Source organism: Glycine soja, chromosome 7, assembly GCF_004193775.1.
Source record: "Glycine soja cultivar W05 chromosome 7, ASM419377v2, whole genome shotgun sequence".
Lineage (NCBI taxonomy): Eukaryota > Viridiplantae > Streptophyta > Magnoliopsida > Fabales > Fabaceae > Glycine > Glycine soja.
In genome coordinates this window covers 3,676,848-3,691,078 of record NC_041008.1, presented here as the reverse complement: position 1 = coordinate 3,691,078, position 14,231 = coordinate 3,676,848, and the positions used below count along the sequence as shown (strand labels likewise).

The following is a 14,231-nucleotide window of genomic DNA, read 5'->3' as shown; positions in this document are numbered from 1 at the left end:
TGCTTTGTGTGGTGGATGATTGCATATCGCCTCTATTATTTTGCTTACTGGTTACTCAGGCCATCTTTAATAGATCGTCCTTGGTGTAAAGTTTTAGCTATTAATGGATGTGGAAAAGCTTTTTTTTTTTTTCTAAACCAATGTTCTGCAATAATTGGCTTTGTTGCAGAGATTTTAAGTGTTGGAAATCTAGTTGAGAGGGAAGTTTTAAATTAATGATTTGTCATCATTGGATGAAATCTGACAAGTTCATAATCGTTTTCCGAATTACTTTTCCAAGATTGTTTTGTCAGCCTTTTCATTTTCTAAGATTTTTGAATTATTACATTTGTCTTGGAACCTCAATAATCTTTTAAGGTCTTTTGGCATTTTTTTTTTTTACATTTGCAAATTTCAAGTTCAACTATTAATTCGGACCAGCATTTTTTTCTTCTTGTTGGAAGCTTAGTTTTTTTCCTATTAATTTGGACCAGCCCCTTTTTTTTTTCTTCTTCTGCTTCATCACAAGAGTACTCTGCTTTCCGCTCCCTCCCCTGGTTCGTTGAGTACTCTGCTTACATCACAAGATTAAATGTGTTTTAATACATTGGATAGCTTTTATTATCTGGTCTAGTACATTGCATAGCTTTTACCATCTTTTTTAATATTGATTAGCATTTATTATTTGTTTTAATATTTGCATAGCATTTATTATTGGGTTTTAATGTTTTCATTTTATTATTGAATAATAATTTGCAAAAGTATTTTGAATAATTATGTTGGATGTTTTTAGAAGTTTTTAAGACAGTAAATATATATTTATTTAATACTTTTTTCAAAAATATTAAAAAGATTTGTAGAGTATATTTATTAAAAAGTTTTGTCTCAAAAAATGCTAGTAATTCTTGAAAGAAACAAAAAGCTATACCTCACATATACCATCTAAAAGAGAAACAGAACTTTGTGTTGGAAATTATCTTTGTTGGATTAGAATCAGAACTTCTCTTAAATGAAGAAAGAAACATTGTAATCTAACTTTCAATAATGGAGATAATTTTATTGGACAAGGACCACAAGGTCTCATATTTTTTCCATCACAAGCTAATGGTAAAGACGAGTCACTCGTTGCATATAATAAAGCATTCTTGGGCATTACTAGGGAGAACACAAATGCAGCTCTGTACAATGTTACCATCATGTGGGAGCCAGAAACTGAGGTGCAGGGGGCATGTGACACGATCATTGAAAACCCAATAAAATTCATCTGCCACCTTTGTATACTCCAAGATTAGGTAAAGAATGGAAAGTGTCATGGCTCCAACATTTAGGTGTACCCGTGTTACGAAGCTTATGCGGAATGCGGAGAGTGTGACACATATAATAACACCATGTTTGGGGATTGAAAAATCTACAATGCTTTGGTTTGCGTTGCATCGCTAGCACAGCAGTGATACATCAATTTCTCTTTATTTTAAACAGCTCACTAGTATCTTTTTATTTTTTTTATTATGTCATAAAATCTTTTTTTTTTTTTTCATAAATCTTATTATACTTATATTTTTTCTCTCTTGATGTTAAATAATATGAATATTCATCAAATACTTTTATGACTAGCATGTTTATGTTTAGCATTTAATTTTGTGTGTCTAAACTGTAATTATCTTTTACTTGAAATAATTATATTTGATCTGCATAAAATTATTATAAGTGATAAATCTTTCTTTCTAAATATTCAATAGAGTTATGTATCTGGGATTCGAACTTAAAATCTATTGTTAAATTAGAATAACATTTAAAACATATGATTTACATGATTGATTGGTGGTAGCATTTAAATTTAGTGTATATATGAACAAAAATTAGTCAGAGAGGCTCTTTTGATTGCCGCACATGCCAGGTAACCAAAGCTAGCTCCAGTTGGGTAGGGTACCCCAAATTTATCCATAGTAGTAATAAATACACTCCTAAATGTTTACAAATAAGATCTGTAGTAATAAATACACTCCTAAATGTTTAAAAATAAGATCTTTTTCTTTCTTTTTTCGGTAGGGGTTTCATGATTTTCATTTGTCATTATTTTAGTGCTAGCTATGAATAGCTAAGTCAAATGCTTTGACTCTTATTATGGAAATGAAAGAGAATCTGAGAAAGGTGTTGAGTTGGTCTTTCCCAACTTCGATAATTTCTTGAAGAGTTTTTTTTTTTTTAAAAAAAAAAATCATTCTTGAAGAGTTGTTAGACTCTAATACATTCTTTTTAACACACAGGTTATAATTTATTAAAATTTATATAAAATTATCAGTGAAACTTATAAATTTTAATGATTTGCATTTAATAAGAAAGAATGTTTCATATTTTTTCTGTTTCATTTTATACAAATTTCAAGATTTTGACACAGGTAATAATTTTTTGAATTTTATGAAAAAAATAATATGTAACTTTCGAGTATAATTTTTATCTTTCTAATTAATTATTTTTTTTTCTTAATTTACTACCAAGTAACAACTACTCCGACTAAGTATATTTCATGAAAAAAAAATTAATGCTTTCATTTTTGTAAAATGACGTACAATTAATTTGGAACACTTTGTTTTGTTAAAACAGTAGGAATATTGAAAAAAAAGGGTGTTTGAAAATATATTATTAACATATTTCTAATTCCTTTGTGGTTGGCTTATTAGGAGTTTTTTGTTTGGGTGAAGATGGAAAATTTACCAAGCCAGAGTTTGAACGTGCTCGCATTGCGTGTACATCTAGACTTTCGAAATATATTGACCCTGTAATGATTTGAAATAGCAACACTATTATTTTGATAACTATATCAGTAATTTTTCCAGAATATGAAAAATACATATTGTTTGGTATGCGCTGAATTATACCTGCCATGAAAGTCGCGTTGAAAATTACTGTAAAATATTACAATATTCTGTAAAAAAATCAGGAGTGGCGCTCAACAACAACAAAAATTAAAATTATCAGAGTGACAAGAGTGGTTCAACTCCACCTACTTTAAAAATTAAATTTTTTTAAAATAATTTGCATGTGATCCTGACAGATGACTGATATATATATATATATATATATATATATATATATATATATATATAGTTTTTTTTGAAAAAACATTTCATACATTTAGGTTAAAATATTGTGGGCTGGGCTTGCCCTGGTAGTGGTTGGGTTAACCTTTCAGCCCATGAGGTTAGTCGGATCAACTTTGGAAATGGGCATACAAAGCATTTTTAGCTTAATTTCATGAATTCATATTAATTTAATGTTGTTTCTGATCCATCAAATGTTAGATTTATTTTGTTTTGATATATTAAGTTTGAAATGTTCAATTTTAATTATTTATATTTTAAAAAGTTTTATTTTAATTCTCTATTCTTTCCGTTAGAAAGTCAGTTGTTGTATGAACTTAAATTTTTTGAAATAGTTAATTTAAAACAATTAAAAGCCGCCACTATGTGTTCTTTCTAGGAAAACAAAAACCCTACCGTCCCAACCCCTCTAATATATTTTAGGCGCGCCACCACCTCCATCACCATTCCACCAAAACCAGTTTAGATATGGACCAAACGCTACCAACCACCACCTTCTACCGTCGTTAACCACCCATATTTGGCTAGATTTGCCAGATCAAACACTTCCATCACCAAATCCGAGACAACCATCACCAGCTAGAAGATGAAGAAGGGTTGAGGTTGGGAAAGATGAGAAAGGAAAATAGAGGGTGTCAAAAGATAGTTCTGTCTCTTTTTTTTTAAAAATCTTTTACTAGTGGCACCACACTTTTAATACTTGCACCTCTTTTTTGTTGTGGTTTAAATATTTGAAAATAAAATAAAAATAATAACATGTTTAACCGTCATTATATTAAATCAATTATTTCAAAATTTTAAAGTTAACATAATACTAATGTTTCTAATAAAAATAAAAAATGACTAAAATGAAACGCTTAACTAAAAAAATTAAAGCAAAAATTTTAAAACTTAGTATATTAGAATAAAATAACTGTAAAATATAATGGACTAAAAAGTGATATTAAATCATTTAAATTCAAAACTTAAGAAACAAAACTAAAAATAACTTTGAATGATTAGCATTTTCTTTATCAGAAAAAGAATAATATTATTAAGAAAGTACAAGGGATATGCCGACTGACTCAAGATACAATATTTTTTACGTTATATAAAGGATGAACATATCATTGTGAAAACGAAAAATATCTCTCATTTTAAAGGATGATGAGATTCATCACTTCAGCAAAATAAAAAAATTCATCCCTAAAAAAACCGTTGTTTCTTTAGATCCAATATTGTTTTAGTATGTTTTGTTAGTCCAACCTTTGAAAGCCAACGAAAAACATTCTCAAGGATCGTTGTCAGATAATAATGTACGTTGCTATTGATTTATTGCATTTGTTTAATAAAGATGCTCACATTGTATGTAAAAAAAAATAAAATATTGCTATTAGCTTATAAACTAAAAGTTGAGTACGCGATCCTTATACCCAGAAAGGGTTGAAGGTTACGATAAATAATATAGTCACATACTTTGGTCAATTCTCGTATAAACACAATATTAGCATGTTATTTCAGTCTATTTATATAATTAAGTTATACTTTGTGTATCTGCTGTAAAGAATATCAATCCATCTTTTATTTGATGTTGAGAGAATTGTCACAAGTGTGATAGAAGACCATATATAGATAGAGCAGCCAAGAAAGTGAGAGATTTGGCTTTGCAACATATATGTCAAAAGACCAGTAATAACATATATGTTTCATATTTGAAGTAATATGATAATAGTAGAAGTTTTTAGCGTACATTTGGACTTTGGATAGAGTGGCGGAGAGGCATAATTGAAAGTGAAACAAAGGCTAAAAAATTATTTCATAATAGGAGAGGACGATATAATATTTTTTTTTCTTAAGGAATATAGTGTAAAAGACGTTTTGGCAATAATTTTTTTAACGAGACTGAACACAACTTTAACAGAAAAATTAAAATAGAGTGAAGTGTTATATACTCGAATCTGTCTAAGGGAAGTGCATATTTCAACACGAGAGAAAGATAGTATAATACTCACATCTCTCAAGGATGTCGAGTGCAATTTACTTAGAATAATTTTAAATTTAATTAATAATATCATAAATTTAAATTTTATTATATAATTACCCACAAAAATAAATAATTTAAGTAATGCTTATATTCGACGACGGTGCTATATTAATTCAAAGAATATTTTTTCTCATGAGTGTGACTTGTATTGTTATTAGACAAATAAATGCATTCATTTGTATGAAGAATTACTCAATATCTCATTAATAATCTTCACAATAAATTAATAAATAAAAAATTAACAATTATTAAATCTAAAAATAAGTTTATGTCTCTTATAACGAGAAAAAAAGCACTATGGTTCTTTTATAAAGAACATGAAATAATAGTGTTATTTCCCTTTAGTAAACCTTGTGAAAATATGTTTTTAAGTTAAAATAATTGATTATATCGTGTCCTTAATAAATTATTTTCATCTTGTCTTTACTTCTAAATGATTATAAATAATATTTAATTTATGATAAATTTTATTGTGGATATTCTTCGGCCTTTAATATATCATTTTTATTTATCGTTTGATTCATTTAATCTTATGATCATCTCCTCTCCTGGTTTGCCTACATTCTAGCAACAACCACCACCATTTTTGTGACATCATTTATATAAAAATAAACAATAGTTAGAGAAAGGAAATGATTCAGTTCGGATTGATCAAAAGATTTCTCAAAATTCAAACTAAACTAGTCAAATTAATTTTGATAGACTCATTTGATTTTTACCTTGATAGTGTGACTGTGTTTGGTTCTACTGAAATGCAAGAGTTGAAAGTTAATGAGGGCCCAAAGAAGCTGAAAGTGAAAACCTGCTCGTGTTTGAAACAATGGAAAGAGGTGTGAAAGCTGGTGAAAGAAAGTGGGTCCCACAGAAAACTTTTGACCTAAAAAATGAGGTGAAAGAAACAAAAAATCTACAGTTAAGGATGTTATTACTCTCTATTGTTTCCCATACTGTCCTTCATGTGGTGGCGGCGTGCTGTAGGTGGATGGTGAGCTCAAATGGGTCATGAATATGGAGGTGGCAGTGAAGGATGTGTGTGGATAGTGGTGTTTGGGTTTAGGAGGTTTGGTTGGGTAGGCTATGTCAAATTTGGGTGTTCTAGAAGAAGAAGATGGAAGAGAGGGAGTTGGGTACGAGGATTTTAGAAGAGAAAGATTTTTTTTTCTATCTTTGACAAAATTGTAATTTTGATCTTTCATTTTGTCATTAATTTCGGATTTTGTTTTTTGGTAAAATTATTTACGAATTTTATCCTTATATTTAATCAAATCACACAATGTTAGTCCCCCGCCCACAATTGGACATTGACTGTTACAAAGAAATGTTGACTATCACGTGTTACGTTCTTATTGGATGATGACTATCACGTGTCATGTTCTGATTGAATATCAACTTCATGAAAAATAAAATGTATCATTGTTTTCGTTGACAAATTAGAACATGACGCGTGACAATCATTGTCCAATAAGAACGTGACACATGACAGACAACATTACTTTGAAACCATTATCGTTCAATTGTGGACTGAAAGACCAATATTACGTGATTTGATTAAATATGAAGACAAAATTTGTAAATAATTATATGGGAAGACAAAATCCAAAATTAAAAATAAAATGATAGATTAAATTTACAATTTTACCTTTATATTTTTCTATTATCACATCATTTTTTACTAGTGACACCTCTTCTCTTTCAAGATGGGTTAAAGGATAACATTAGAAATATAAGATTATTTAATTTAATTTTCTTATTACCAACCCAGTCACTTTAATTTTAAACTTTCATACCTTTTCAACTCACTTTCATCTCTTTCTTTTATCTCATTTTATTTCATATATTTTCACTTCTTTTCATTCATCTATATCAAACACAAAGTGAACAAAAACCAATTTGATATGTGAACACTCTAGCAAAACCTGCCTTGCCCGTGGGCACGCCTAATTAAATTTATAATCACATATAATCTGAGATTAATGTGAACATAGTCAATTACACTGTAGTTTTGACTGTTAAGAAATGATGGTATATATCCGTGAAGAGTTAGAGTCCAACAAGGTGGCGTCACGTTGAATCATGTACCATATTTGTCAGACTTCTATGACAATGGCTGTCATAGCGTGACGAGATGGGGCTGGCATGGCATCAACCGAGTAATGATACATAATGGTTTTCTTTTTCTGATAAGAAAATAAAATTAATACATTACCATTTAATATTGTTTTTTTATTGAAAAAAAACTTTCTCCATTCCAATTACAACAGCAACTATCAAAGTTGATATTATTTTAAATATATCACTAAATTTTTTTATCATAAATTTTATAATATTTATATATATATTTTTTCTTACTCTAGATGTTGAATTCGTCTTAGGAGCGTTGATGTAACTTTTTGGCATGAAACAAAAGCTACGGCAGCAGGAATGGCTGAGCCTCAGAGCGCATTAAAAAACCACATCCACATGGAACATGGAAGAACACTTCAGTTTCTCCACCGTCCCCATCGAACACAAATATTCAAATCTTAATCATTCTAACAACTCCGATACAGACCTTCAATTACTGCTCAATTGCCGATGGTGGGTGGATCAAGTGCTTATGTTTTTTCAATTTATTTTAACAATAGTTATTTATTTTTATCTACTTTTTTAGATTTTTTTTTCTCCCTAAAATAAGTTATTGTTTCTTAAAATGAATAGACATTTTTTATGTTTAAAACTTGCTAACCCAACTTTGATAGTTTAAATTAAATAACAATATATGAATATCTTCACATGTCAAATACTCTATCACTATCTAAGAATTCTTTTTGAATAAATACATTATTATTTTAGTCTTTGAATTTATTCTTATATTTCTTTTTTCTCTGTTTAGAATATAATATCTGTCATTTTAATATTTAATTTAGTTTTTTTATCTTAATTAAGTGTAATTCATTTAATCTTTGACACACCTACAAAATATAATTAAAATTGATCAAAATATGACATTTTCTATAAATTAAAAATTAAACAAGATATTTATAAAGTGAGTAATATTTATGGTAGCAAAAAAAAGAGACTAATATTTATAATTTTAAGACTAATAACATTTTATTCTAAATATGGCAGGTCATTGCAAAACATTTCATACTCCAATTTTCCAATATGCAAACGTGGAGAGGATACATTCCCCCAACCAATATGCATCAGTTTTCAGCCGATCGAATGGACAAATATATCAGGTAATGGAATCCACAAGATCTTTTAATTATTTGCCGTCTTACAAGCAATCAATTTTAACTTTGAATGTTCGTGCAAGTGGAAAATTCATATTCTTCAAGTCCATGTCCAAGTTTTTGATAACATCATCAATATACATTTCTTCCAATCAAATGGCGTCGACTACGCCAAATTAAAACTAACAAGTAATAAGTATACATACAAAATTATTGTCCTCACAAGTGAATAAATGGATCAACAAGTGCGAATTTGTTATAATTTAATCAATAATTTTGAGTTTTAATTATATTATTTTTTTAAGTATATAATTAAGTTAAATATTCAGAAAAAAATGTTATTATTTAAAATAATTTTAGTCAAATTAAACACGATTACATCTAAAAGATACATGTGCTCTTTACTAGAAAAAAAATTATAGGTGTCGCCTATAGCAACAAAGTCATTAGTTATATGTACTTTTCAACTATGAGAAACTAGAGATTGCAGCAAATTCTGTGAAGATGAAGTTCACGGTGTCAAATCTATCAAGCTCTATGTTCCTCCTCGTGTTATTCATAGCTCTTGTCTCTCATACACACGGAAGCAAGATCGACCACCATAGAAGCAACAAACATGTTGCCCTCTTCATTTTTGGCGATTCTTTCTTAGATGCTGGCAATAACAACTACATCAACGCAACAACCCTTGGCCAAGCAAATTTCTGGCCCTATGGGGAAACATACTTCAAGTTCCCAACGGGGAGATTCTCTGATGGACGGTTGATATCAGATTTCATAGGTAAGGTTCAGAGATCTTGTGATTCTTGTCTTGTTACTAGTGAAAATCCAATTTGGTTGAACTAACACATTTTTTTTTTGTCCCCCATTAGAATAATCAAACTTAATATTATCATCTTTGTCATATTATATATCCTCTGCCTTTTGTAGCTGAATACGCAAACCTTCCATTGGTTCCACCATATTTACAACCTGGCAATAGCAATTACTACGGTGGAGTGAATTTTGCATCTAGTGGTGCGGGTGCTCTTGTTGAAACTTTTGAAGGGTCGGTAAGGTCCATTTCATGAACTTTCATATTCACACTTGTGACTTATTGCCCTATTTGCTTTTTCATTAATGGTACTTTTAAGTAAGACTCTAGGGGTGAAAAAGTTACTAATACAGTAATACTATATAGTAACTGGTAATTAACATGTCATATGCATGTCAAGCATCTAGGTGCACTATGATTAACTTAATTGAGTAACCAATGGCTTTATTTTAGTAGATTGGATGCACCTATGGTTTTAATTTGTCTTGGTTATATGTCAAAACATTAAGTAAAACAGTGATTCAAACAGGCGACTAGTAGAACATAATCGTTTTTACCTTTTTTTCACTTTGGAAGACAGAGTCTGCCGATCCATGAGCGATGACATGATCCTAAAGAAGCCCTCACGGGCCAACTTATGACATTAGCACAAACCTTGACCAATCTTTTCATATAAGATCAGATTTCAGAATCTTCTTTCATAAAAAGAAAGAAAAGTAAAATAAAATAACCTAAAATAAACTATGGTGAATTTTGTGAAAAAGTGATATTTGTTTTGAAGATAAATATTTTATTAAAAGTGTGTGAGTGCGTGTGTTTTAAATAATGTTCCACATAAAATACAAAGTTGCCAAGGGATTGCAAATTTATGTACGGATGGCTTTTCTTGGACTTTTAAAAACAGAAAGGAAAGAAAATTATATATAAATATGAAAGGGAGTACACGGAATTTAAATTTGAGGAAAATGCAATTAGAAATAAAAAAGATATTAATTACTTTAATTTACATTTCTATTATTTATTCTTTTCTTTTTCTCTATTTATATGTAGCCTAGTAGAGACGGAGACAATTTGTTTTCATCTTAAATTATTTTCCTTGTTCCAAAACTTAACTAAATATTACAAAAATTTATAGGAGTTTTTTTTTTTTCATATTAAAATCAAGTAGGTAAGTAGAAACTAGCAATGCCTCAAGCATGCATGCATAACACTTTGTCATTCCAAACTTTCAGGTAATACCCTTCAAAACACAAGCAAGAAACTACAAGAAAGTAGCAGCTTTGTTGAGGCACAAGTTAGGCAGTTCTGAAACTAAATCATTGTTATCAAGCGCTGTCTACATGTTTAGCATCGGATCCAATGATTATCTTAGCCCGTTCTTGACACATTCTGATGTTCTTAACTCTTACTCTCATTCAGAATATGTTGGTATGGTTGTTGGTAACTTGACTTCCATTATCAAGGTACAAATTTTCCATTATTTACATATTTGTTTTAATATTTCTCAAGCATGTGCGTAGAATTATAATGTCACTTTGATAAATTGAGGCACAGTCGATCGATTCGTAGGAATTAGAATTACTTGTTCCCTTTTCTTGTTCTATTTTCTATTTCTCCAATAAAAAGTAACACGTGTTTTAATATATTTTTAAAATAGTATATTCTCTCTTATTTTTATTTATTTATTTATTTATCGTCAAAAAGTATCAACTTTATATTGAGAGAACACGGAAAGAGTCAAACAAAGAAGCAAGTGATATTATTTAGTACTTATTTTTCTATTTTTAAAATTTCCAAAAATTTAATTGCTTTTTTTATATATAAAAAAGACATTATTTTCCCCATATTGTAACTCTAATTCCTTTTAGTATTTTTTAATTAATTTTTTCATCTCAAATACTTGGTCACTTATATTCCCAAATGGTGTTTTTCGATTTACTTATTTTTATAATTTACTCCCCTTTCCTTATCTCTAATTCACTTATATTTTTTTTTCTTATTTATTTGACTTAATTATGTGTATTTATATTGTAATTTTAAATTATCATTTTATACCATATGTTTAAATTTTATTTTAATTAAAAATATATGCGCATGTATTTGTTAGTATGCTATGAGAGAGTTTGAAAAAACAGCCAATAAATTAATTGAAAGTTGAAAAGGTATCCAAGTCAAAGATGGATAAATTAGCTAGGAACTTATGTACGTAAACTTTTTTTTAGAGCCAACTTTTAAACTTAAATATTACATGAAGTAGTTTTTCAAAAGATACTACAAAATAGTAAAATAAATTGTTTGGTCAAACAATACTTTATTTTGGTCAAACTAAGTTTTAAACTAGTCAAATAAAAAAAACTAACTTATTTATCCAATCCAACATACTTTATATATCATTTAGCCAATGTAAGAGACAACGTGACAAGTACGGCTGTTGACTGGAATCCTGTAAGTTTTGGAAAAGCCGTGAAAATATTATTGTTATAATTATATGGCCATAAAGGTAACTTACATATTTCGACAGCAAAGTTAGGTTTTTTTTCATAAAGTTACTCGTAGAAGGAAGTAGTAATATATTCTTAGACGGATAATTGTCTAGGATGAACGCAGGTTGAAATTATGACTATTTTATCTTATCTGTTTTCTTAGGTATGAAATGGATGTTGTATTATGGCCAAATCAAAATTTAGGATGAAATCTGTTTAATTAAACAAAATAATTTATTCAAACTATTATAATTTAGTTGAAATTTGTTTCTTAAATTTCTTGATTAATACAAAGATACTTATCAAATTGTCATGATTAATTTTGTTTAACATTTTTTCTCAGTCCTAAATAATAAGGTACAGACGTTTTACCTAGTGGAAGAAAAGAAAAGAAAAGAAAAAACCAATAGCTGTGTTGACGGGGGTTTAGTATAAAGAAAAGAGAAAATGGTGTTATAATTAATAGAAAAAATGAAGTGGCAAATGAGTCATTTTTATAGAAAAACTCATAAAATCATCAATTTTTAAGAAGAATATTTAAATGATTCTAATAATTTTTTATTATTTATTAAATAAATACTTTTAAATTTTTTCTGAATTTTTTTTTACCAAGTGAAAACATTTTTTAAGAGTGTAAAATTATTGAGAGCTTTAAGTTCTTAACTTTGAGTTGGGCCGTGCAGTAGTACGCAGAGCACCGCCCTTAAAGTAAGAGCAAAATTCAAATGTTAGAAGGCAATTATTGAAAAGAAAGAAAGAAAGAAAATTTTAGAAGGCAATTGTTAATAATTAGAAGACTTTCCTAACTGTGATAATATCCAAGGGTTAGTGTTACAAAAATGCTTATAGCTCTATTGAAGTGGAAAAAAAGTCATTTCCCTGTCTCTTTCCTATAATTTAACCTGTCGGTGTTCCCCACCGATTTAAACACAAGACACAAAAGTACACAAAATATAGGATTATGTATTATTGTTGGACGAAAAGTGTAACACTTAATAATCATATTCAAGTGAAAAGCAGTATTTTTTTTGTTGTCGTCTAGCTACTCTATAAAATTAAGCGAAATTCTGAAGAAAATTTTCATTAGCACCTGCCACCTGGTTCAGAAGGAAGTTAGTATCATATTAGAGTATTTCTAATTAAATTCGCTTATGCAGTTCTTAAATTTAAAAATATATTCTTATGTAGTTTTACTATTAGAACAATTGGCCTGATAGTTCTTATATAAAAATCTTTGCTTATATAAGACATGATTCTTAAAAGTTTTATAGGATTGTAAGACTTATTTTAAGTTCTTAAGTATTACACTGTCGGAGATAAAATTTGTTGAAGTTTTAAAATTTTATGTGACATTGTGGTGGATCTATCAAAAGTGAGTTAAGTAACCCACCATAATTATATTATTGGAGATGTTATTAGCTTCCATTAATCTAAACTTTGCTTACCAAATGTTAGTATATATACGTTGAGTTTATACTAACAGAGTAATAGTATGATATACTATACAAATAATTTCTTAGTATACAACATTGATATATACTATCTATATCAATAAAACAAATGTTAGTGTATTATACTTTTAGTGTAGACCTTCAAAGTCTATACTAATAATAATGGTATTTTTTTCTTGTAGTGTTTTTTATGTTTCCTCTCTAGTTTTCTTTTCTCGACAAGGGTCGGTAGATGCTGTTGGGCGAGTTCTGATAAACAAATGTCATGTATATATAGTTATAATTTATAATGGTATTTGTAGGAAATATACAAGAGAGGAGCTAGGAAATTTGTGTTCATGACCTTGCCACCCCTGGGTTGTCTTCCAGGCACTAGAATAATTCAATTAGAAGGAAAGGGTAAATGCTTACAAGAACTTTCAGCCCTTGCAAGCTTACACAATGGAGTTCTAAAAGTAGTTCTCTTACAATTGGATAAGCAATTAAAGGGCTTTAAATTTGCTCTATATGATTTCAGTGCTGATCTCACTCTAATGGTGAACCATCCCTTGAAATATGGTAATATGTCTTTAGTGTTGGAATAAAAAAAGATCAAATTACACTTTTGATTCTCAATTTAATTAGTGTCCATACTCTACGTTGTGATGTTGCGAATTAATAATTGAAAATTGTGGTGGTTTATTTGATGCAGGTTTGAAGGAGGGAAAATCAGCATGTTGTGGAAGTGGACCATTTAGAGGAGTGTATAGCTGCGGAGGGAAAAGAGGGGAGAAGCAATTTGAATTATGTGACAAACCCAATGAATATTTATTTTGGGATTCTTATCATCTTACAGAAAGTGCTTACAAAAAATTCGCAGATCTTATGTGGGGCTTCACCAACAACTCTTCAAATATAGGGCCTTACACTATTGGAGATCTCTTCCAACTCCCATGACTTGTTTACTTGGCTCATTGTTTTTCTTGCAACAAATTAAGTCAAAATGTTGATCATTATACCTTGATTGTGTTAACAAATTGCATGTATAACCGCTTGGTCCAGTAATAATTATTTACGTAATTGATGGTACAATACAATTATAAAGCTTGTGTAATTTAAATGAATTGAATTTTGAAGAAAGGAAATGTGATGAATTGTGGTACAGAGGTGTTAAGCTTAAGGTGAT

The 14,231-nt window shown here is 29.1% G+C and overlaps 1 protein-coding gene across 1 annotated transcript; it reads left to right on the top strand.

Moving 5' to 3' along the window:
• The first annotated feature begins 8,741 nt into the window (after window positions 1-8,741).
• Window positions 8,742-14,231, top strand: LOC114418826 (GDSL esterase/lipase 5-like). The gene is made up of 5 exons (XM_028384348.1): window positions 8,742-9,099; window positions 9,249-9,370; window positions 10,365-10,595; window positions 13,369-13,624; window positions 13,758-14,231. The coding sequence occupies exons 1-5, from the start codon at window positions 8,823-8,825 to the stop codon at window positions 14,000-14,002; spliced, it is 1,131 nt and encodes a 376-aa protein (XP_028240149.1). The 5' UTR covers window positions 8,742-8,822; the 3' UTR covers window positions 14,003-14,231.

Coding starts and splice junctions, on each gene's coding strand:
- LOC114418826 (XM_028384348.1), top strand. CDS start 8,823: ATGAAGTTCACGGTGTCAAATCTATCAAGCTCTATGTTCCTCCTCGTG. Junction 9,100..9,248: donor GTTGATATCAGATTTCATAG/GTAAGGTTCAGA, acceptor TGCCTTTTGTAG/CTGAATACGCAAACCTTCCA. Junction 10,596..13,368: donor ACTTGACTTCCATTATCAAG/GTACAAATTTTC, acceptor TGGTATTTGTAG/GAAATATACAAGAGAGGAGC.